The 23,320-nt window shown below is 59.5% G+C and overlaps 2 protein-coding genes across 8 annotated transcripts in view; both read left to right on the top strand.

Annotated features, from left to right (window-relative positions):
* The first annotated feature begins 167 nt into the window (after positions 1 to 167).
* Positions 168 to 9,432, top strand: Gbgt1 (globoside alpha-1,3-N-acetylgalactosaminyltransferase 1 (FORS blood group)). 7 transcript variants are annotated; one of them, XM_026395585.2, is made up of 9 exons: positions 174 to 240; positions 380 to 503; positions 1,133 to 1,340; positions 1,884 to 1,949; positions 6,457 to 6,507; positions 6,581 to 6,650; positions 7,063 to 7,197; positions 8,185 to 8,419; positions 8,753 to 9,432. In XM_026395585.2, the coding sequence occupies exons 2-9, from the start codon at positions 483 to 485 to the stop codon at positions 8,867 to 8,869; spliced, it is 903 nt and encodes a 300-aa protein (XP_026251370.2). In that variant the 5' UTR covers positions 174 to 240; positions 380 to 482; the 3' UTR covers positions 8,870 to 9,432. The 7 variants fall into 7 exon arrangements, with proteins under 7 accessions (XP_026251368.2, XP_026251370.2, XP_026251364.2 ...); XM_026395579.2 differs by having other exon boundaries at positions 8,185 to 9,432; XM_026395583.2 differs by lacking the exon at positions 380 to 503 and having other exon boundaries at positions 168 to 240; positions 6,581 to 6,616; positions 8,185 to 9,432.
* Positions 9,433 to 12,672: 3,240 nt separating this feature from the next.
* Ralgds (ral guanine nucleotide dissociation stimulator) overlaps positions 12,673 to 23,320 on the top strand; it is a 40,892-nt gene continuing 30,244 nt past the window's right edge. Inside the window, exon 1 of the mRNA XM_026395523.2 lies at positions 12,673 to 12,805. Within this exon, the coding sequence (XP_026251308.1) occupies positions 12,788 to 12,805 (18 nt within the window). The 5' untranslated portion in view covers positions 12,673 to 12,787. The remainder of the gene's footprint in view (positions 12,806 to 23,320) is intronic.

Here is a 23,320-nt window from a genome sequence, read left to right as displayed (position 1 = left end):
GGCAAAAATCAATGTCTAAGTCTCACCTGAGATTGTAGAGACATCTGCTTGACACCCTGGGGGCGGGGCGCGGGGGTGGAGTCAGGGCGACCCGCCTGCTGCCGTTTGGAGGGCGGGGCGCGCTGCTTCCACCCCAGGGACCTATCCGCCCCAGCCCAGAGACCACCCCAGGCCAGAGACTGCGCACCCGGCTTGCGCGCTGCTAAGTGCACGGAGCCGACTCCTTGGTTCCGGACAGAGGTACGTCCCTGCGTCCATCCTACAACTGGCGCGGCCTCAAGGAGTGAGTCTGCACTCCTCCGGGACAGTTGCGCTCCCACCTGCCCTACCCTACTGTGAGCGGAGGGAAGTCCGAACCCTGAGCCCTTCTGGCCCGCAGACATGCAGGTGCGCGCCTCGGCCCCAGCCTCCGGGGTCTGCACTCCAGGCGAGAGGAGAGGCCCTGAGTCCTGGGCCCAGCAGTGGAGGCGAGGGCTTGGAGGATGCTGCGTGCTGAAGCCCAGGTGGGGAAACGGAGGCCCCAGAGCGAAAGAGGGGGGAGCAGGATTGCCAGAGACCCTCAAGTGAGCAGAGGCCAAAACCCCAGAACCCTGACCCCGGGATGTCTGACCTTGATCCACCGCAGCGGAGCGCTTTACAGCCATTCCCGCACATGCCCACCGGTGGTGCGTGCTGTTCCCAACCCCTTTAGCCAGAACCCTGAGGCTGTCCAGGTCACCAAGCCAGTGAGGGCGGAAGCGCCTCCCAGTGGTCCCCTGGAAAACCTAGTCGCCCCGCTCCTCCCGAAGGAAATTCCTTCCCCAGAAATTTTCCAGCTGCCTGCCGCGCACCCCAGGGGACTAGGTGTGTTCCTGCCATTCTGGCGCTGGGCTTGGTTCCAGTTGTTGTTTCTGCAGAGAATCCTCTAAGCTCCGCCTCAGCGTCCCAGCCCCTGGGAGGACAGGCCTCTGTTCTTCTAGGCCGGAGGGAGAAAGAGAGACACCAGAGCTGCCCCAGCCACCTGTCCGCCTCTGCCTGGAAGCTCCGCCTCAGCGAGGAGAGGCCTAGGATCTGCATTGCTGGGAAGGACGTCACAGAGAGAGAGGTGCAGAAGTGGGTGCCCTGCCCTGGAATAAACAGCATTCCTTTGCAGGTGTTTTGGGGAACCTCAGCATCTCAGGACCGCCAAGAGGCAGGCTCAGAGCCTGCCTGCCCTGGGAGGAAAGGGACTGTTTGGCCAAGGAGCCATTGGTCTCTGAAAGTGGCCAGGCTCTGGTGCAGCACTCAGCCATGCTCCGCTGGAGACCAGCCCTGGGCCTGGGGCTCTGCCTGCTGGCCGGACCAAGCCTCTGGGCCCTGTGGTAAGTTGTCCCATGGACCCCCACCCTCCCTGCCTCTGCACCTCAACCCCAAATTTTGACCACCTTAAGGTCTTCCAGGTTCCACCAACCTCTTCTGGCACCTCTCCCCCAGGCCCAGCCCCAGCCCCAGCCAGACCTAATTAGTTTCAGCTTCTGAATTTTGCCTTGTACCGTCCTCCCACCTTTGTCCTGAAGTCTGCTCTGCCTAGACCATCCTTCTACCTGTGTCGGTGAGCAGCTCCTGTTCATGCTCCCAAGTTCACCCCCAGTATACCCTTCTGAGAAGCTGGTGAAGCTGCGCCTCACCCCACTGCTTTGTGGGCAACTGGTCAAGCCCATGCATGCCCCAGGAATAAATTGCTGTGGGTGAGCAAATAGCTACATCAGGGCCCTTTGGTGTCCACAGGGAATTCCAGGAGACCTTGTCCTAAAGACCACCAGAATGACAGGGGATCCCCCAAATGCACCACTGGTGTTCTTCACTTCCAGTAACGTGCACCACGTGGGTGTCAGCCTGGGTCAACAGGTGTCTTTCCTTCCCAGGGCCTATGTCAGGAACTGGCCGCCCGTCTCCTATGTGCCCTACTACCTCCCCTGCCCAGAGATCTTGTAAGTATGGGGCTGTGAGAATTGGGGCCCCTGGGGGCTGCTCACATTTCAAGAGACACAAGTGATTTTAGGGGCATGTTGTCTGCAGTTCCTGGGTCCTAAGCTTGTGTTCTGCTGAACTGCTGTGGGGTCTAGGGATGTACGGGCTGCCACAGATGTGGCACGAGATGGCCACTTGAGTTGGCGCATCTTTGTGCCCTGTGTGCTTTGGCCTTATATAGGCTGCACAGCTCTAAAATGGGATGGGAGAGGGTCCCCTCCTGGGCCACACAGAACCTGGATGTGGTGATGTACGTACGTGGCCTGGGGTTGCCCTGGTACAGAGCAGATGGCCAGTAGACAGTGCTCTCAGGACACGGCCTTTCACTCAATGTGTTCCATGTGGACTTCAGGAACAAACTGACATTTGACTAACACCTTCCTCATTTGGCGACTCTGCCTTTTTAACAGCTAAGAGTGAACAAAAGAGTTGGGACAACTCAAAGGGGCATCTGGGCCCTGGGGGCTTTTGACTCCACAGCCACAGGGAGTCACACATCTGGATGGTCAGCCAGTGAGCAGCCAGGCAGGTTGCACTGTTATAAACAGAGACTGTAGTAAATTAGGGCCGTGGTCCATGGTCACTTCTGTTGCTAATTACACACCTCCACAGGCTGGCCAGTTAAAAAGAAGAGGCTTCTGTTGGCTCAAGGTTCTAGTCCAAGGGCAAAGGGCTGCATCAGGTCACAGCTGGAAGGCCAAGGTTCGTCAGAGATTAAAACACACACACAGACAGCAGTGACAAAGATGAAGCACTTGACTGCAAGCTGGTGCTAGCTTATATAGAAAGTGAGAGTCAGTGATCTTAAACCAGGAAGCTCCAGGGCCAATCATAGTGAAGGTCAGATCATCACCTAGGGTGCACGTACGTCCACCCTGCATAAGATTCATGGGGGGCACGAGCTGTCCACGATCACGGAAGAAGGGAGGGCCAATTAGAAGGTTTTCAATACAACTTGTTATCCGCCCACTGGCAACTTGCCTGCCGCCAGGTTGCATTAGGGGCTCCTTATCTGAAAGGCCCAGAGAGTTCTAGCCGCCCACTGGCAATTTGCCCGCCGCCATGTTTGAAAGGCCCCGGGAGTTCTCAGGGAGACTCCCAGCAGCAGCCTTCCTGTGGACAGAGTTCCCAGACAGCACCAGAGGACCGTGGCGAGAGACGGGGTGCACGTGCACCTCTTGGTCTCTCGCCCCCTTGTAAAGCCAGCAGATGCACTCGCGGAGCCTCACCCTGGTCACCTTAAGCAACCCTGATGGCCTCCCTGAGGCCCACTGCTGAACGCCATGGTGGGCTCAGTGTCCAGCCTCTTCCTGCCTCTCAACAGGGGTCACACTTCCACACTCACACAGTGTCCAGCCCTAGCAACTGAAGCTGGGAAACAGAAAAGACAAAAGGCGAGCCACCACCCACCCACCCACCCGTCCTGCCCCCACCCTGCCTGTCCAGGGAGCCCACCCTCTAGCACACCCCCGCTAGTGCTGGGGAGAAAAAGAGAGCCACCATGCTGATTCCGGAGGTGGCCGTGCCCTCTCTGGTCTAAGCTCCACTCCCCTGACCACCCACAAGGCCCCCCCATGGCGGGCGTCACTTGCATTTCCTCTTCTGTCCTGGTCTGTCCTGGTCGCGGCTGTCGTGCGCCACCTCAGCCTTGGCGCGGAGGGCGGCTGCCCCTTCTTTCTTCCGGGGTGCCTCTGGGTTCTGTTGGATGCTTCTGTGACAGACCGAAAACCTGTGTCTGTTTCAGTTCTTTCTTCCTTTGGATTCCTTTACTTTCCATTTACTACCTTCAGAGGCTTAGAAATATGAAGTGTTTGGGGTTTTTTGGTTTTGGTGCTGGGTGGTGGAACCCAGGGCCTCACTCATGCCAAGCAGATGCCCTGCCACTGAGCGGCACCCCCAGACCCAGCTTTTATGTTCCTGGGTCTGAGGCTGCAGTGTGGCTGGTGCCTATTGGTACTTGTGGAGAGAAGAGACCTGAAGTGCTGTTGTAAGAAACGAGGGCAGAGGTCCAAATAGGTGAGCTGAATTTGAAAATTCATCAGTTCAAGAAGAGAGACTCAGCTGGACACAGTGCCACACGCCTAGATTGCCAGCTCTTCAGGAGGCTGAGGCAGGAGGATCCCAAGATTGAGGCCAGCCTGGGCAACTAAGTGAGACCGTGTGGGAGGCCGACTAGCACGTGACTGTGTCCGTCTCCCCTTCTGAGTGATGTGGCATTGTCAGTCACTCTGTGATCTGGTTGCCTAGGGAACCCAGACGATAACCCCGATCTTTAGGGTTCACGTGACAGTGTCTTCGTGCATGGGCGTGCCTTCCTACCTCCCCATGTGTGGAGCTGTGCTCCCCTGTTCCTTTGTAATATTACCCCTTGCCCTGTTAGGATAGAATGTTCCATGGAGACGCCTTTTATGTGTCCCCTTCTCTTACTCTGTCCTTGGGTGTAGTCCTTCTACATGTCAGTCAACCTGCTAGTGGACATCATGAAGATAGACTCAGCCCCCTGAAACCTGACCCCTGGCCTCATTTGAATAGCTTCTCCTCAATAAAAGGGCTCAGCGCGTTCGCTCTCATGCTCTTGCGCGCAGGCTCTCGCTCTCTCTCTCTTTTTTTCTCTCTCTCTGCGGACCCTTAAGGTCAGAGGAGCCATCACAGGACCCCCCAAAGAAAAACGTATTTCTGTCTCTGGTGTGGTTATTTCGCACGGCCCAGATCCCTTGGAGTGTTTTGGTCGCCAGCAACCTGGCAAGACCCTGTTTCAAAATGAAATTTTAAAAGTGCTGGGGCTGTAGCTCAATGGTAGGGTGCTCCTGGGTTCATCCCCACGACCAAAGAAATAACAGGTAGAGACCAATCACAAAAGGACGAGGACTGTGGGTCCACCTAAAAGAGGTCCCTGTGGTAGTCGGATTCAGGAAGCAGAGTTAGACAACAGTCACTAGTGACATGGTGGTCCTTTCCTGGGGACAGGGCCATAGGGAGCTACTGTTAACAGGTGCCACGTTTCTCTCTGGGGTGAAGGGAACATTCTAGACACACAGAGCAGTCGTATCTGTCGGCTTTTTGTTGCTGGGACAAAAGTACCCGAGGAAAGTCCTCAAAGGAAGAGCCTTTATTCTGGCTTCAGGGTTCAGAGGTTTTGGTCCATGGTTGATGGCCGCACCGTCTCTGGGCCTGTGGTGTGGCAGGACCTCATGGCAGAAGGACGTGGCAGACCAGAGGTGCTCGCTTCACGGGAGCCAGTGAGCAGAGAGAACAGAGACGGTGGGGACAAGAAATGCCCCTCCAGGGCACACCAGGGACTTTCCCTCCACTGGGCCCACCTGCCGGTTTCTACCACCTGCCACTAACACCATGAGCCACGAATCTACCGAGGGACTCATCCACGGAGAGGTCAAGCCTGCAGGATCCCGTCCCCTCCCGAGAGCCCCCCTCTCAACACCGCTGCACTGGGGACCAAGTGCCTTTGGGTGGCACCACGACATGGGCGTGCTTAGTGCCACTGAACTGTATGCTTAAGAATGGTTAAAATGGCAGATCTCACGTTCGTATGTTTTGCCACATGAAAGGAAGCCCCAGACTAGGGGTGGGAGAACTCAAGGAGGCTGCAGCCATCCTCTTACGTGACCCGTCTCTGGTCCCTGACCCTTGGGACCGCCTCCTGGAGCCGGTTCTACCACCACTGCTTGCTGGGCAGCCTTGGGCAGGCCTCTAACCTCTCTGAGCCTTAGCCCACTCCCTGTGGCAGGCAGAGGAGGGACAGGAGCCGGTGGAGTCAGGGTCTGGCCCAGGCCCCTCAGTCTGTTGGCACCAAGCCCAGGGCCTGGCCTGCAGCCCTGCCACCTCCTGTTACTTCTGCACTCAGTGTGACCTTTGTTGGAGCTAGTGGACACTGAAGTGGCCAGGACAACTGCCCTCTCAGTGCTGGCCAATGCTGGGCACGTCCTTCCTCCTGTTGGATGGCTGGCTCCTGTTCACACAGCCACTTGGGTCAGGATGGCTCCTGTTCCACAGATGAGGAAAGGTGCCAGTCGCAGCCAGGGAGAAATGAGCCAGCCAGCCACGGAGACCCAGAATGGGCACCTGTGCTGGCGAGGGCCTCCCGGCAGGCTGGACTCACTGGCAGGAGCCAACCCTGCGGTCCAAGGCCACACATCTTTTTCCTCAGTTATGTCCTTGCGATCCTTCGACTAACGTGACTAGGCCCACCGGGTTACCTAGGGCGAATTCCTTTATATAAAACCAACTGAGAGCTGGAGGTAGTGGTGCATGTCCATAATCCCAGCTACTATGGAGGCTAGGGCAGGAGGACAGCAAGCGTGAGGCCAGACTAGGCAATTTAGTGCTTGCTCCCTCTGGCCCTGGGCAGGCCGCACCCGAGGTCAGCAGGAGTCGGCCCAGCCCAGGCGGTCCCCCTCCTGCCAGGAACTAACTGCGTGTTCTCTCTCTCTCTCTCTCACCTCTGCACAGCAACCTGCAGCTGCAGCACAAGGGGGAGGAGCCCCTCCAGCCTGTGGCACAGTAAGAGATTGTCATTTCCCCTTCCCGCCCCAGGGGGGCTGCCTCCTCTCACACTGGCCCTTCTTGGTTGCAGGCCTCTGTACCCTCAGCCCAAGCTGCTGGAGCAGAGGTAGGAGGCAGAGAGAGACCTGGCATCGGCGGGGGTGGGTGACAGCACTGATTTGTAAGTTGGTGGAGGTGCTCATGTCTGGGTGGCCTGGGACCCAGTCCTGTCACTGGCTGCATGGCCTCGGGCAGGTTAGCCCATGGTGCAGAGCTTCTCCTGTGCAGGGGATCACAGTAGCACCTGCCCCACAGGAGGCTGGAGGAGCAGATGATACCAGCCCACGGGGTCTCACCTGGCTCCTCTAGACGTGCCCCACGCTGGTGTCAGCTCCAGTCCTCCCTGTCCTGCTGTGAGGTAGCTGGTGCCACCCCACTTTCCACATGGGGAACCCGAGACCCAGAGGCAGGCACGGGGTTGCCCCCGGTAACACAGCACAAGAGGCGGGTCAGGACGTGGCCAAGGCTTCCACCCAGGGAGGCCCTCAGCACTGGCACCTCCCCTGCCACCAGGCCCACGGAGCTGCTGACACTCACGCCCTGGTTGGCGCCCATTGTCTCCGAGGGAACCTTCAACCCAGAGTTGCTGCAGCTCATCTACCAGCCGCTGAACCTGACCATCGGAGTCACCGTGTTTGCCGTGGGGAAGTGAGTGGGGGGTGAGTGGGCGGGCGGGTCTCCCTGAGCCCCGGGAGCTCCCAGTGCAGGGGAAGGCAGGCCCTGTAGGGCACAGGTGCCAGGCCCAGGAAGGTGCAGGGCGAATGGTGATGGGGTGGGCTTGCTGGGGCAAGGCGGGGCCTGGCATGGAAGGTGAGGTGGAACAGCCCAGGTGGAGCAGCAGGAGGCGCCAGCCTCCCTGTCCTGGCCTCAGCCCTGCCCGCTCTCCTCTTCTTGACTCTACCTGTCCCTTCCTTCAGGAGCTACCACTGGGACCCCGATGGGGCCTGAGGTCTAAGGCACAGACCAGATGATGAATGGCCCCTGCGGGGTCAGGCCACCCATGCCCGCTCCTGGTACCCAGCATCCACCACCCACGTTCCCTTCCCTCTGCCATCTACTTGCTTCTCGGCTCCTTTCTTCCAGCTTAGCCTCAGTGGTGCTGCCTATAAGATGGGCATTCCTGTAGGCATCTATGAGAACATCACGAGACTCTCCGAGAACATTGGCACTTATAGTAAGTGCACAATGAAAGACAGTGTGTTTAACCAGTCACGGTGGCACCTGCCTGTGATCCCAGTGGCTCAGGAGGCTGAGGCAGGAGGATCAAGAGTTCAAACAGCAAGGCTCACAGCAATTTAGCAAGACCCTGTATCAAAGTAAAAAATAAAAAGGGCTGGGGATGCGGCTCAGTAGTAAAGCACCCTGGGTTTCATCTCCAGTACCAAAAAAAAAAAAATTAAAAAATAAGACTCTGCAGGCGGGCTTTCAGGTGGGGAATGCTCAGCTGAAGTAGGATTGTGGGCACTTGACAGACGAGAGCCCAGGGTCACCTGAGTGACGGCGGGAGGGAGGCAGCCAGCAAGTGGACCCCGGCCTGACAGCCCAAAACCTGTGGCCCGCATGATGCCAGCACATGGTGGGGACCAGGCAGTGGCCCTGAAGGGCAGCAGTGGATGGCAGGATTGTCGCCACCAGGTACACCCGCTTTGTCCAGCACTTCCTGGACTCGGCCGAGGAGTTCTTCATGCGTGGCTACCGCGTGCACTACTACATCTTCACCCACGACCCTGCAGCCATTCCCAGGGTCCCGCTGGGTGCTGGCCGGCTGCTCAGCATCATCCCCGTCAGGCGCCACTCTCACTGGGAGGAGATTTCCACACGCCGCATGGAGATCATCAGCCTGCACATAGCCAAGAGCGCACACCGGGAGGTAGACTACCTCTTCTGCCTTGATGTAGACATGGTGTTCAGGAACCTGTGGGGTCCTGAGACCTTGGGGGACCTTGTGGCTGCCATTCACCCTGGCTACTTCATTGCCTCCCGCCAGCAGTTCCCCTACGAGCGGAGGAGAGCCTCCACTGCCTTTGTGGCCGACAGCGAGGGGGACTTCTATTATGGTGGGGCAGTCTTTGGGGGGCGAGTGGCCAGTGTATATGAATTTACCAGGGTCTGCCATATGGCCATCCTGGCAGACAAAGCCAATGGCATCATGGCCATCTGGCAAGAGGAGAGCCACCTGAACCGCCACTTTATCTCACACAAGCCATCCAAGGTGCTGTCCCCGGAGTACCTCTGGGATGACAGGAAGCCCCAGCCGCCCAGCCTAAAGCTGATCCGCTTTTCTACAGTCAACAAGGATACCAGCTGGTTGAGGAGCTGACAGCAGAGCTGGGGCCACCATGAATGGGGACCCAAAGCCCTGCAGCCACCTGCCCCTGTCCAAGCTTTAGATGGGAAGCAGGCCTGTCCTGCCTACCTCCAGCTACCAGGAGATTCCAGCTGGGAAAGGGGTGAGGGAGGCGCACCCCTGATGGTGCAGTGGTCTGGCACAGGGATCGTGGGAGGGGAAGAGGAAGCGGTTAGAGAGATGGGGCCCGCAGCTTGCCTCATCCAGGGGTGCACCTTCTGACAGGCAGGCCCTGGTGTCTTCGCCCCCTTGAGGGCCTGAAATCCTGCCAGGTCCCCCAAGGTGCATATGGCCCTTGAAATTGCAATTTAACACCACTGTGTGAAAGGCACATGGACCCCTCTCTCTGGCTGCCTGGGTATCATGATGTCCCCTCAGCCATAGGCAGCCAGTTCCTCATTTGGGACCCTCGGAAATGGACCTGGTCTAGGCTCCCTCTGGGTTCCTGCAGACATTGGGGAGCCACTCTCACGGAGTAGCCGCTGCCTCTGTAATAGTTTTCAATAAAGGGGGCACATTGCTTGGCCCTAACCAGAGTTACCTGACACTGTTCCGCAGACTCCGGGGATACACCAGGCGGACAGTTATTCCAGAAGATCCAGGCTAAAGCTGGCTGCTGCCACTGGCAGGAGCTCATTCTCCTTCTCTGGGGAGCCAGGGAGATGTGGGAGCCCTCAGAGGTTTGCTGCAACCCTGCATGGGCGGGGACAGGCTGAGTCGATCAGCAGGAGAACCCCATGGGCTCTTGTCCCTGAGTACAGGGATGTGTCTGTCACCCTCCTATATCCAGGGTCACCTCAGCCCTGGAAGCCACTGGTGGGCATGGGGTTCCAGGGCAGTGGTGCAGGTCAGGAGCAGAGAACCTGTTGGGGCACTGATCCAGCATGAACCCAGGGGGGCCTGAGGCCCACAGCCATCTGTCTGCCCAGCCAGGCAGAGATGGACTGGGTGTGGGCTGAGGGCCACTTCCCTGGGGCAGCAGCATCTTCTCTGTGGATGGAGGAGACATGGAGTAGGTGTGGGGTGCACTGTGGTCATCCGAAAACAGTCAGATGCTCTGTAACCTGCCCCCTGAGCCCACTCTTCCTACATCACCTGTAGTTTAGCCAGCAAGCAGGGACACATCCCAGATGGTGGGCAGGTGGAGTCACGAGTGTGGAAACACAGCATGGGCTGGAGAGGCCCTGGCTCTTCGGGTGGAGAATGGACCATGGCCTCTCCATCCTGAGAGGGAGCGTGCCCGGGCTGCCTGGGCTGGGAGAGCTCTGTGAAAAGCCACTTGTCTGCAGCAGGAGGTGGCTCCTGGATGTGAAGACGGGGAAGGCCTCATGAGGAGGGGACCTGGGACCTAGGCAGGTCAGCCTTGTAGGGGAGACGCTGCTCCCAGCTTATGCCAGCCTTGCTCTGGGTCCATGCCAAGCCGTGGTGCCCAGCCAGACCTAGCTATGGGCCTTCTCAACCTGGGCCCAAGCCCCTGGACACATTGGCCAACCGTGGTCCTGAGCATGGCCCTCAGACACAACCTGAGAGACAGAACCCAACTGTCTGCAGACCTGGCTGCTCTCCCAAAAGGAGTGGAGACTGGGCCAGCATAAGGAGGCCAGGGACAGCGTCCCACCTGGCAGGATCAGATCTAAGCTCCCTTTAACTACAGGTGCCAGATTTGCAGGCAGCATGGGGTTCTGTGGGCTCTGAAGCTTTTTAAATTGCAGAGGAAGCACTTCAAGAAATAGACATTGCAAGTATCTGAGGACCACGGCCAGAGGCCCCACGAGCTTAGACTTGAGCCCCTTCATGGCCTGCAGGATTACATCAGATACAGTCCAACATCGTCGTTTGCCCCACAGGGCCTGTCCCACACACCTGTGGTCACACTGGCCACAACCCACCACTGGACCAGTTCCCTGGGACCTGCTCCTGATACCACCTCCTCAGGGAAGCCGGCCTGGATCTGTGCTCCCCTCCAGAGTGGGCACCTTTCTGTTTCCCGTTCACCCTCCTCATCCTGTGTCTTCATTTTCAGTGATATTGTGCCCCTCCCACCCTGTTCCCAGGCAGTAAGCTCTGAGAGGGCACTGATGGGCCATGGCCAGCTGGGTTTCCCCCGGAACCAGCACCCAGGAAGCGCTCCATGACTGTCTGCTGCATGCATGACGGGGGGGGGGGGGAATGAACACTAGTTTAGAGCTCTGTCCTAGAGCCTGTGGGATACTGGGCAGGTCACTCCACCTCTCTGAGCCAAGGGGCAGGAGTAAATCAGATTATGGCTGGGAGGCCTCTGAGCACCCACCCTTCTTGGGCAGCTGCCTTCATGTGTTGCCAGCTCTGGGACACCCTAGTTAGCAAGAGGGCACTGAGACAGGTGCTCTGAGTCCATCTTGGGTGGGTGACGTGTCTACTCAGCCCCTGAAGCTCTACAAGGCCACAGCTCCTAGGAAACTGCCTGGATGGGGTCCCCTGGCCCCTAATCTGCAGTGAGCCCTGTCTGAAATTGAATCCTGTGCATCTGGTCCAGACGTTGTCCCCAAGGGCACCCACACCCCAAGTTCCTTCCTGAAGCTTTCCTCACCCAGGGGGGCTCCCCAGGCCCTGCCCCTCAAGTCCCCATCAACGGTGGACTCACACTGGGCTACAGGCCACCTTCTCAGCTCCTATGTGGAGTTCACCCTTGAGGTCTGCTGCCCTGAGGTCCACACTGGACCTGCACAGCCCTGTATAGGCTCCGGAGTGACTTCTCAGAGCCTCAGTTCCCTTGATCAAAATGAGCCAGTGACTGCCCCCCATAAGAGGGTGTTGGGAGTAAAGCAGGGAGACAAAGGTGCCCAAGAGGCTGGACCCAGGAGGTCCCCTGCATGACATCCCTGTCACCAGACCAGACGAGCCTCTGTCCTGGATGAGTGATGAAGAAGAGAAGTGCTTCCTAATTCCCAACCCACAGCTGGTGTGGTCACTCAGAGCTAAGTGGCCTTGAGTGCTTATGGCCCCAGGTTTCCCTGGTAACGTGAGACCCACACCAGCCCAGCACCAGTTGCAGATCCCCTCCTCCCAGGTTCCCAATTGTCCCCCTTACACCTATGGGACAGGCTGGATCTAGTCGTGTCACAGAAGGGAAAGGATGGGCGAATGGGAGAGGAGGGGGCTACCTGACCTGACCTGAATCTGGTCTCCTCAAGTTCCCCTGACACCAGCCATCCACCCAGCAGGTGGCACTGGGTACGCGCCTGACAGGGTGAGGGTGTATAACTGGCGACTGCAGGCTCTGCAGGGACACCCAGCTCAGCAGTCCCCACCTGGCGACGGTGACAGTGGTCCTAGGTCGCAGAGGGTTGGGGAACAGCGGAGGCGGCTAGGGCGGAAGGACGTGTGAGACCGGCCAAGCCGAGCACTTGGTGCGTGACGCGTGCGCGGCGCGAGGCGGGGTCACGTGCGCGTGCCGCCCGCGGTTCCGCGCAGGCCCCGTGTGCGCGCCGGGCAGTGGACGCCAGGCTGGACGCGCAGCGCGGGGTCCAGCCGCGTGCGCCCGACGCAGGGAGGCCGAGCGCGCCCCCGAGCTCGCGAGCGGGCCCGGGCCTCGCACCTGCGACGGCCGGGGCGGGGCCGGGGCGGGGCCGTGCTGTCCCCGCTGTCCCCGCCCACCCGGCCCGAGCCCCGGGAGCCCGGGCGGAACCGAGCGCGGGGCCCGAGCGGCCGGCAGCGCGGCAGGCGCAGACAATGGGAGCAGCGCTGGCGGCGACGGCGACGGCCGCGGAGCCCGGGGCCCAGCGGGGACGCGAGGCCGCGCCATGAGCCCCGCAGCCGGACGCCCCCCTGCGCCGCGCGCGGGCCGAGGCGAACGGTCTCTGCGAGCCCCGGGCCCGCCCTGGGGCCGGCGATGAGCTGCGGAGGCTGAGGATGATGGTAGATTGCCAGGTGAGTCGGCGCCAGCCGGCCGGCCGCCCGCGGGTGGAGGCGGCCCGCAACCCCCGCCCACGCCCACCGGGGGAGGGAGCCGGCGCCGCGTCCACGCAGAGCGCGCGCTTACGCAGTTCCGCGTCCACCGCTCCTGGTACAATTGGGAAACTGAGCCAGAAAAGAGGCAGGGTCTTGAGGGACCGGCCAGGGCACGCCAGGTGGTAGAGTCCAGCCGCCTGCTTCCTGGGCCGCGGCTCAGTCCTCCTTTGGGGTTTGCTTTAGGAATGAGAGCCCCTAAAATCCTGGGAATCCCCTGCCCACCCCCTCCAGGCGGGCTCTTTACTCTGGACATCCATGCGCACGCTTACCACTCAGAGTTCCTAGGTATCAGAAGGATGGGACACTGGGGAGGTGACAAGGGAAAAGAAGGAAGAGGTTGGAGATTACCCTTAGGGGTAGGAGCAACATGCCAGGGATCCATTGCTTGGGAGGTGGGGACATACCCTGCTGATAGGCAGCTGGGTACTCAAAGATTCCCCAGTATGCCTGGCATGGGACATTCCCAGGGCAGCCTGGAGAGGACAGGGGGGGTCCTGTGTCCACTACTCTGGACACCTTGAATTAGGCTAAGCAGTCCTTCCCTGGTGTGGAGGTGGCCACAGGGGAGGTCTTAGTTTCCCCTTTAAAAATTGGGGTGGTTGGCCTTTGTGACTCCAGGGTCCCACAGACTCCCAGAAGTTTCTGATGGCATTAGTTCTCCATCAGTGACCCACTGTCCACCAAGCCCTTTGGAAAATGCTTTGTCCTTTCTAGAGGTCCTTCTGAACACAGTAGGCGGGGGCCTTGGAGGACTGAGGACAGTAGGGGTCATGCAGAGTGTTGCCCCACACTGGACCAGCATCTCAGGTCCAGGGAAGAGACTGTCCCTGTTGGAGCCTGGGGTCCTCCTTTGGAAGTGGGCAGGGTCACTGTCCTAGCTGGGTGAGGAGGCCTCCTGAGTGAGCGTGCCACCTCGGGCCAGCAGAGGGACACAGGGGAGCAAGTGAGGCTGCTGAGGTCCTTCCTGTTCCTCTTGGAGCCTTGGGTCCTGCTCCTTTGCCTCCTGGGGCCTGGGAGAGCTGCTGCCTTGACAACATCCAAACAAAGGTGTGTGTTTTGTTTTCTGGGTTTCTTGCCTGGGCTGCAGTGCTAGCGCCGGCCACCAGGGGGCAGAAGTGCCAATGAAGAAAGTGCAGCCAGGAAAGAGTGCCCAGGGTCATGGTCTATTTGCCCTGCCTTCCACCCAGGGACCTCCATCACTAGTATCCCTGCCCACAGTGTGAGCCGCTCAGGGGTGTGGAGGGGCTCAGACCCCTCTCATCTTTTCCCTAAATACTATGCCGGAGCACTCGCCCCAGGCAAGGACCATGTGGGTCCTGGATGTGACCCTTAAAGTGACCGCCATGGGGCCCTGCCCTCCAGGACCTGTGTGTATGAAGAGGCACAGGCTCTCTAGTTGTCCCTGGCTGTGTGGCAGCATCCCCCTAATTCACCTCTCACTACGTAGCAGGTGTGTGTGATTAGGTGAGGTCTCAGCCCAGCATATCTCCTCCAGGACTCTCAGGAGGCTGGGCTGGAGGACCCACCTCTGAGCTTGTTCCGTTGGCAGGGTCCAGCTGGGGCTAGATCCCTGGTATCCATTGTCTGGGATCCTCTGTGGGGGTCATAACCTCTGTAGCAGGCATGATGTCAGCACTTGCTTGCCCAGAATGAGGCGACCAAGGAAAACCAAGACAGTTTTTTGGGAATCTTGGTAGTGGCCTCACGTCACTTACTGAATTGTTCAGAAATCCTGAACACAACCAGATCCAGTGCACCTCAGGAGAGCAGATTACTCAAGGACTTGTGTGCCAGGAGGCAGTCGTCACTGGGAGCCTTGGTAGGGTCTAAGATGAAGACGTGGGTTTGAGCCTGAATGTACAGAGGGTCCCTGGGAGGCTTAGGCTGCAAGCTGTGATACAGGTTTGGCTCACTTCTCACCCACCTTGGGTGCAGACCAGGAAATCACTCGGGAGCACAGCCCCAGAGCCAGGCCTGGCGTGGGTTGCGTTCTGTGCTGGAGTCCTGCCCTCCTTGTGTGTCTTCCACCTCTGAGTTTGTGCAGTGGCCCCCGGGGACTTGAGCCCACCATCTCACACACACACCATCGTTGCCCAGGGAAGCAGATGTTAGAGTGACTCCCATTGTATGTGGGGCAGGGGGATGAGCAGGCCCTGAGACCAATGACCAGCCCAGGGTCACAGAAATGGCCACAAGGAGGACAGGTGACCTGAATGACTTTGCCTCCTGAGCCTTGGGGCTGGGGATGTGGTATCCAGAGTCCCCTCAGGCAGCCCCTCCTCACCTGCCATCACCCTCTTGCTTCCCTTCAGCCCGTCACCACTGTCCCTGGATTTTTATGGACATCTGAAGATGACAGAGTCAGGAAGGAATTCATTCATTCATTCAGATGGTACAGGTTTCCTGGCCTGGGCCACCAGAGGAGGCCATGAGGATCATTCCCAAAGGTGTCAGGGCTGGGAGGGGTGGTGTCCACCTGGGTGGGCGCTGAGAGGGCTTCTGCAAGGAGGCGTCCCGTGGTCAGGGTTGGCTCTTTGCAGGTGGGGCCTGGTGTCTGTCACTGTCCTGGAGCTGTGATGAAGTGCCAGCTCCCCTCAGCAGGACGGCAGGCTCCCAGACCTGGAGGCCACAGGTGTGAGGTCAAGGTGCGGCAGGGCTGTGTTCTCGGAGGGCTCCAGGGAGGATCCTTCCTGCTACTTCCAACCTCTGGTGGCTGCTGGCCATCCCTAGCTTTAGGTCCTTGTCCTGTAAATGCGTCACTCCAGGTGTGGCTCCACATGGCTGCCTCTGCGTGTGTCAGGTTTTCTGTTACTATGAGGACACAGTTAGTGGCCATCCCTAATGCAGTATGAAGTCACATTCATACTATCTGCAAGGACCCTATTTCTAAAAGAGGTCTCTTTTACCAGGGGTCTTTTGGAGGGACACAGTTCAACCCATAACAAGTCTCAGGAATGATTTACCTCCTGAAGGCCAGGTGTCTGTGGGGTTGGAAAGCAGTGGGGGTCTGAGGATGTGGCAGAATCAGCCCCTGGCTAGGCATTGTGGGGGCCTGACTGGGGCCTGCTTTGGCTGTTCCATCAGCACCAGCAGGTGGCGCTGTGACCCGTGTGGCGGCCCCAGCAGGCACTGGGCTGCTGCAGACAAAAGGTCCGGCTGGTAGCGTCCAGAAGGCAGCACCTCACAGTGAACACAGTCAATTCTTGATGACACATGCAGAAGGACATCAAGCCAGGATGGCCATGGGGTGGTGGCTGGGTGGCTACTTGGTGAGGGAAGCTGGGGTGAGAGGATGGCTCCTGTAGCACAGAGGATCACTTATTGCTGAGCCTGTATCAGAGGCAGGAACAGAAAGGAAGGCAGGGAGGGGCCAGAGCCAGGGCTGGGAGTTTGCATTCCTCTTTCTCTGCACCTGCAAGCTGAGACGGCCCTTCTCGGCCTTTCCAGGGGCGCTGCAGCTACATTACACCTGAGGTTTCCAAACAGCTCTCCTGTTACAGCAGAACATCCTCAGGTCCCGCATTTGGGGACCCATGGAAGGTGGCCACGGGCCCGGTAGGCTGTCCACGCAGGGCCTGGTGCTGCCCACTTTGCCATGCTACACCTGGTAGGGCTCAGCATGATCCTCCTAGAAATGCAGGAGGGGTAGGCCAGCGTGGGCTGAGGTGCAGCCTGGGCCCCCCACCACGGCCAGGGCTCCTGTGGACATCAGTGAGATGGGGCAGAGTGCCCCCCGGGAGTGGAGGCCATTCTTGTCATCATCCCCACCCCACCCCACCCCTGCCCCTTTCACTGTCTCAGCCCCTGGGCTGCTGGTCCTTGGTTGATTCCCAGCAGCCTTCCAGGGGGGCTCTTGTGCAGAGCACCTAGGCCCCTGACTCAGGATGAGGCGTAAAAAGACTGCAGAGCCGGGGTGTGGGGTGGGCAGCCGCTCTGTGGAGAGCTGTGGATGGGAGCCTCGGGACCTGGGGCCACCTTGGCTCTGCCATCAGCAGTGTAGCAGGTCACACTCCCACACCAAGCAAGGAGCCATGTTCTGCAGGGTTCTTCCCAGGCCCGTCTATACCTCTGTCCTGGGCTCTGGAGGTACCTGTCATGAAAGCCCCTCCCACTGTCCCTGCACCTGGTCTTGCATATCTGCCTGGCACCCTGAGATATGCCAGACTGGCATCCTTGCTCTGGTGGGGACACCAGGCACCCGAAGGGGAAGGGACTCCACAGCAAGGTGGGAGCCAGTTTTCAGACAAGCCCCATCCAGGCCAGGCACCAGGGCTGGGACCACATTCCTTCCAATTACAGAGGGCTTCCAGTGGTCGGGGCAGGGCGGGCGGGGCTGGAGCCCCCAAGGTGGGTCAGCAGTGAATGCAGATGAAGGCCTTGGGAGCCTCTCCTCCCTTCCCACCCTCAGGAAGACCTTGGACTCTCTCTCTCTCTCTCTGCATTTTCTCAGGTTCTCGGGTTAGAGCTTCAGAGGCTTCTAGGGCCAGGACTGGGAGGGGCCCTCAGGGAGTGGGGTGAGCTTAGGAACCCTCTGTGTCCCTTCTCAGGGCAGCTAGGCTGGGGTGAGGCTGTAGAGAGGAAAGGGTATGGGAAGCATCGCGGCACCCCCTAAAAATGACAAGCCCCAGAAGAAGAGATCGTTCCCGTGGCAACCTGAAACAGTTGCTAGGCAACTTCATGCCCCCAAAATACTTGCCTGCAGGAAGGCTCAGGGCTAGGGGCTTTCCAGTGGCCTGTGCTAGGTATTTCTCATAGCTGGTCCACCGCCCGCCCCCTGGATCCTTCCTGAGGGAAACCCCGTTCTCTCCTGCTCCCCATCACCCCGCCCTGCCAGCCTCCTGACACTGGGCCAGTCCCCTAGCAATGGAGGCCATTTCCTGTATACCTTTGCGACCGTTGATGGTGTGGGAGTCAGAACATTCAGTCAGAAGGCACAGTGAATGGGGCCAGTGCCAGCCAGGTGGGGGGTGGCAGGCATGATGCCTTGCCCCCCCCAGCCCTGAGCTCCCTGGACGTGGCACAGAATGGTAGGGCAGGTGTGGCTCAGGTGCAGCCCTGCAGTAGAGCCATGGTTCTGGGCCAGCTTTGAGACTGACTTTAGTGTGTTCCTTCTCTCTGGCCGCAGTTTCCCCATCTGTGTCCCATCTACCCCTCTTCTGGGGCCTTGGAATGCGAGGGTGGGGGCCAGGGCCTGCCCTCCACCTTGCCTAGTCCATCTCGGCAGCAGACCAGGCCCTCAGGGGAGCACTGTGCCAGTTAGCCACAGGCTGTGGAGCAGGACCCTGGGTGGGAATCCCAGCTTGTGCTTCTTACTGGGTGTCCTAGAAACCCTCTGCACCTGTGTGTCCCCTTCCCAGCCCCTGTCCTTTCCCCTCCCTGCTCAGGAGGAAAATACCTGCCTGCCTAAGGGGGTCAGGAGGCCTGGCCCTGTGGGCCCCACCTGTGTGCTGGAGGGTTGCCTGAGGGCACAGGGTGTTAACTGGGAGGGAGCAAGGCCCTGCAGCCCCTGCCGAGGGAAAGGGCGACAGCAGAGGGAGGAGAGAAGGCAGAGGGGGCAGGCCAGGCAGGCTGGACCTCAGAGAGTGAAATGCGAGTCCACTTGCCCTCAGACCATCTCCCTGGGGATGGCAGTGAGGGGCGTGACTGTTGTGACCATTGCACCCACAGGGTTTCCCTGTGCCCTGCAGAGCCAGGATTCTAGTCTGACTCAACTGGTCTCTGACCTTGTGCTATGACCTCACCCCTGAGCCTCCCTGGACAGGAGAGACATGCCCAGCTCCAGAGTCCAGAGGCTCTAGTACCCTCATCTCTTCTGCCTCTGCCAGTGCCAGGTGCATGTGTGACCATTGGGGCACCAGATGGATTGCAAGTAGGCACAGGAGCGGGCTGAGGCTTGCAGACGGTGTCCTGGGAGGCGCAGTGCCCCATATTCATGCTGGATGCCCCCAGAGCACTCAGGCCAGCACTGTGAGCCACAGCTAGGGTAGGAAGAGCTTTGAGGGCACAGCCCTCACCCACCCTCTGCACCAGTTGGCCTCCTGGCCCTGCCTGGCACTTGCATCACCACCTGCACAGCTGATCCCCTGAAGACTGCTCAGGCCCCGGTGGCGGGAGGGGGGGCCTGCACCGCAGACTGGGGCATCCCTTCTCCCGTCCTCCTTCCCTCTCTCTGGGCTGGGATCCAGAATCGGCTCCCCTGGGGAGGGCACCAGGCTCTTCTCTCTCCCTGCCCCCCCCCCAGTTGGCATGAACTCACCTCACACCAGCAGTGCCAAAGTACACAGCACTGTGAGCGCCCCCCACCCAGAGAGCAGGCGCTGTGCTCACCAGGCTGGATGTGCGTCTGCGCTCAGCAGAGGAAGGAGCCCAGGAATGGAGGAAGCAGGACAACCCAGAGAAGCCGCCCTCTCCCAGACTGTCCCCTCCAAACTAATAGAACATATATAACATAAACCATATTTTAAAAAACTGGAAATGCTTCAAATAACCAAAGACACAGCCTCAAGGTCGCTTTGACAGCTTTTGCTGTTTGCGTGCCCTAGAAGATGGACCTCCTCCGGACATCACCTGAGGTCGCAGGTGCCCCTGCAACCTCTGTGTACCAAGCACCATGGGGAGGGGGGGGGGTGTCCAGTCAGGAGGACCCTTGGCCAGTGAGCGGCCCTGAGTCCAGGAGCTCCCCCTCCTCCCTCCCACTTAGGACTCCATCCTGACCCCAGGCATCTTATTCCCAGGAACTTGGGGGTGGGAGGTCATACCCTTTTCCTGTAAATGTCAAGCTCAAACTGGAAGGACCCGAAGGCGGGCTGGGGAGTTAAGCCCCTAGGGCTGCCACCACCTGAACTGAATCCATTCCACAGAGATTCTTGCTCCCACCCCACCCATGTGGAAATGTGGCCCAGCCCTGATTATCTCAGTCATCTGTCACCTGTCTGGGAGGAACAGTAGTCCCCAGGAGGTCTGGGCTGTGCCGAGGTCAAGGGGCAGGAGGAGGAGGAGCCCCAGCACCTCACCTGCAGAGGCTTAGATGTGGAATGTGTGGGGTGTTCCTATGGCACCTGCAGGCCCTCCACAGGTGCAGGGATGTCTGCCCCCCCACACCCAAGGCAGGTGGCCAGTCTTGGGGAGCTGGGTGCAGGCAAGAGACAGGGACACGTGCGGACCCTGAATCGAATCCACTAGTGTTTTCAGACAAATGCCGAGTGAATGGCCCGTCTCGGGGAGCCCCACCTGATCCCGCTTCTCTGGGGCCCTGTCCAAGCTCCTGACCCTCTAGCTGCCCAGAGCTGGAGTTCAGGGGTGAGGCAGCCCGCCTAGACTGAGGCCCTGTGTGGGCAGAGAGTGACAGCTGAGGCTGGGGGCAGGGCCAGGCAGGTTGTGCCCATGGGAAGGGCTGAGCTGGCAGCACCACCCCCTGTTCCTCGGAGCAGACGCTTGAAGTTCTTTGGGTTTCCAAGAGGATTTCCTCCCCAGGAGCTGGGCCAGGAGATCCCTGGTAGAGCACGAGCCCCCACTCCTTCGACAGCCCTGCCAGGGGCCGGCAGTGACAGGCACAGGAGCTGGCTGCAGGCGCTGGGGAATGTGTTCTGGTCCCATTCATTTTTGGCAGATGTGCAGGGCAAGGTTGTACGTCCAGGGCCTCTGGGCCTGCAGGGGCAGGCTGTGCTCCTGTCCTGTGACGGACATGAGAGGTGTGCCCATGGTGTGTGTGTGTCGGTCTTGGGAGCATCTCCCTGACTTTGGATGGCCATGCCTAGGTTTGAGAGATGTGTGCCAGGGTGGGCACATACCTGGGTTCTGCATGCTGTAGGTGGCTAAGGAAGCTCACGTGAAGGGAAGAGTAAGGCTGCATGTGGGGACACCTGGCTGGGGCCTGGGGATGGAGAGCCCATGATCCCAAGTGTGTGTGTGTGTGGGGGGGGTTGCGCACGCACATGCATGACTTTGCTTTTTCAAAGCACCGAGCCCAAGCCTTGGCCATGGGGAATCCTGACGTCTCAGCACTGCCCTCAGCCCCTGAGTGTCAGTTTATCATCTGATCAGTAACTGTGCCCAGCTCCCGGGTTGTGATGGTGAGAAAGTGCTTGGCACAGTGCCTGGGACACACAGACAGAGGCTAGGGACAGGCAGCTTCTGGAGGGTGCAAGGCAGGCAAGGGCACCCGGTGTGCTGCATCCCCTGCTGGGCCTTCCAGGGTGAGCACAGAGGCCTAGAGCTGAGAGCCTCCCTCCCAGGAAGAAGCCAAGGAAAGGGGGGGCGGCACTGGTGTGGAGAGCCGTGGCAGGAGGGCAGGAAAGCAGCACTCGGCTTCACAGCCCAAGGCACCACCACCTCCCAGCCTGGGGGATGTCCTTGCTGGAAAAGGACTGTGAGAAAGAGGGCAGTGGGCACCAGCCCCACCTCCCAGCAGCCAGCTGAGTCCCGAGCCCTCTCCAGAAGCCAGTGCAGCTTAGGAGGTCCCCTTCTGAGAGGGTAGCCCTGCTTCCCAGGCCCGAGCAGCAGGCTGGTAGCAACCCTGGGCACACAGTGTCCCTGGCATAGCAGGCAGCTCCCTGCACCACAAGGGCCCATTTGTCCTGACTCTTCTGGCCCAGAGCACCGGGTGACCAGGCCTGCTGGACACGAGTGCCTGACCGTGAGCTCAGCCCTGCACGCTCTGCCTCTCCAGGCTAAGCCAACGGCGGGGACCCACTCCCCAAGAGCTGCTCCTGGCCAGAAATCTAAGGGGGCATCCCCTGCACTGAGCCAGGGCTGACCTGACCACCCACCTGCCCTGCTGACATCAAGGGTAGGCTGGCTTCCAGGAACCTCTAGGCCCAGCTTCTAAGAAAAAGGGCTCCTGCTTCCCAGAAGGCCTGGCTGCACCTCCTCCCACCCGCTGCCGGGCTCTCCTACCTCTGGCTCTCAGCCTGGCTCTGGAAGTCCCGTCGGTGGGGATGGCTGGGCAGGCACGTGGACCCTTCCTTGCGGCCGCTCAGCTCCCTCCAGCTTTGCTCAGCTTCCAGGCTCCCCTGGTGACCTCCCAGGAGGAATTCTGAATATTCTAGAGTCCAGGCATTCTGAGGCTGCAGGAGCCCTCAGGACCACGGAGTCCACTTGTTGATGTGGGCATTTGGTCAGAGCCCGCTGTGCCGGGGACCAGGCCAGGCAGCTGTGCGTGGGCAGGAGTCCCTGCTCTCCAGGAGCTTCCGTCCCAAATCCCCACCTGCCCGTTTTAAAGAGGGAAGGAGCCAGGGTTGGAACCAGTGCTCCTCCCTCTGGTGTGTGGTTGTGTGACTCACCTGTTGGCCACTCACGGTGGCCAGGCCCTCCCTAGGCCAGGCATCATGCTGGGCACTTGGGCATAGATGGGCGAAGAGCACTCATGTGGCTGCCCAGGGAGCTTCGTGCCACTCTGTGTGCCCGAGGCAAGAAGCAAGTGACCCCACAGTAGATGAGTTAGTTTTCAGGGCCCTCCTTGGAGCCCCCACCCTGCTGTTCCCACAGCTCACCTGGCCCATGAGGAGGTCACGCAGTCCCCTCCCTGTGCCAGTGCCCTTGCCCTGTTCTGTGGCCGCCTCACCTTCAAGCCTGTTTCACATATTACACCCCCAGGGGCAGAGGTGGTTTTTATCAGTTTTGTTCCCGGAAATATCGCCAGCCTTGGAACAGTGCCCAACACCTAGTAGGTGCTCGGTAAATCCGTGCCACAGCCACGCGAATGGTCATTGTGCCCCGGGGCGCTCTGTTGTATTTAGATGGTGCCAGCTGTGAATCCTGTTGCCCGTCCTGTACACAAACAAGTTGACAGTGCTTAGAGACTCGCACGGCCACCCGACATCTCTACAGTACTTCAGGCGCGGCTTGCAGAAGTCTCCTCCAGTTCTGAATTAAAAGTGAGAACCCAGTCCCGCATGGTGCACGCCTGTGATCCCAGAGACTTGGGAGGCCGAAGCAGGAGGACCCCAAATTTGAAGCCAACCTGAGCAACTTAGCAAGACTCTGTTTCAAAGTAAAAAGGGCTGCTGTGTGGCTCAGGAAAGCCCCTGAGTCCAATCCCCAGGCCCCGAAATAAAAAGGGCCTGTACACAGAACACAAGGCCCATGCAGGCCCCGTCCTAGGCGCTTCCCAACAGATATTCCTTTCACTCTGCACCGTGTTTGAGGCAGATTTTAGTCCCCTTTGTGGGCCAAGACCAAGGTGCAGCAAGGGACAGTAACCGCCCAGCCTCTGACAATCTCACCCAACAAGCACATGAGCATCTGGGGTTCAGACTTGAACCCCCAGCCCACAGCTGGTACCGGATACTTCCCGCTGGGCGTTGGGACTCTCAGGGCTTCCTGAGGGGCAGGCCCAGCGTGGGGTAGGGAGCTGCCCGTGCCCTTGGTGCTGCTGGATCCTGCTGGCCTGGATCCTCGGAGCCCTGGCTTCTGGGTGAGCCATGGGACCAGTGG

Source organism: Urocitellus parryii, chromosome 4, assembly GCF_045843805.1.
Source record: "Urocitellus parryii isolate mUroPar1 chromosome 4, mUroPar1.hap1, whole genome shotgun sequence".
Taxonomy (NCBI): Eukaryota; Metazoa; Chordata; class Mammalia; order Rodentia; family Sciuridae; genus Urocitellus; species Urocitellus parryii.
The sequence above is the reverse complement of the archived record's forward strand: the minus strand, read 5'-3'. Positions and strand labels throughout refer to the sequence as shown.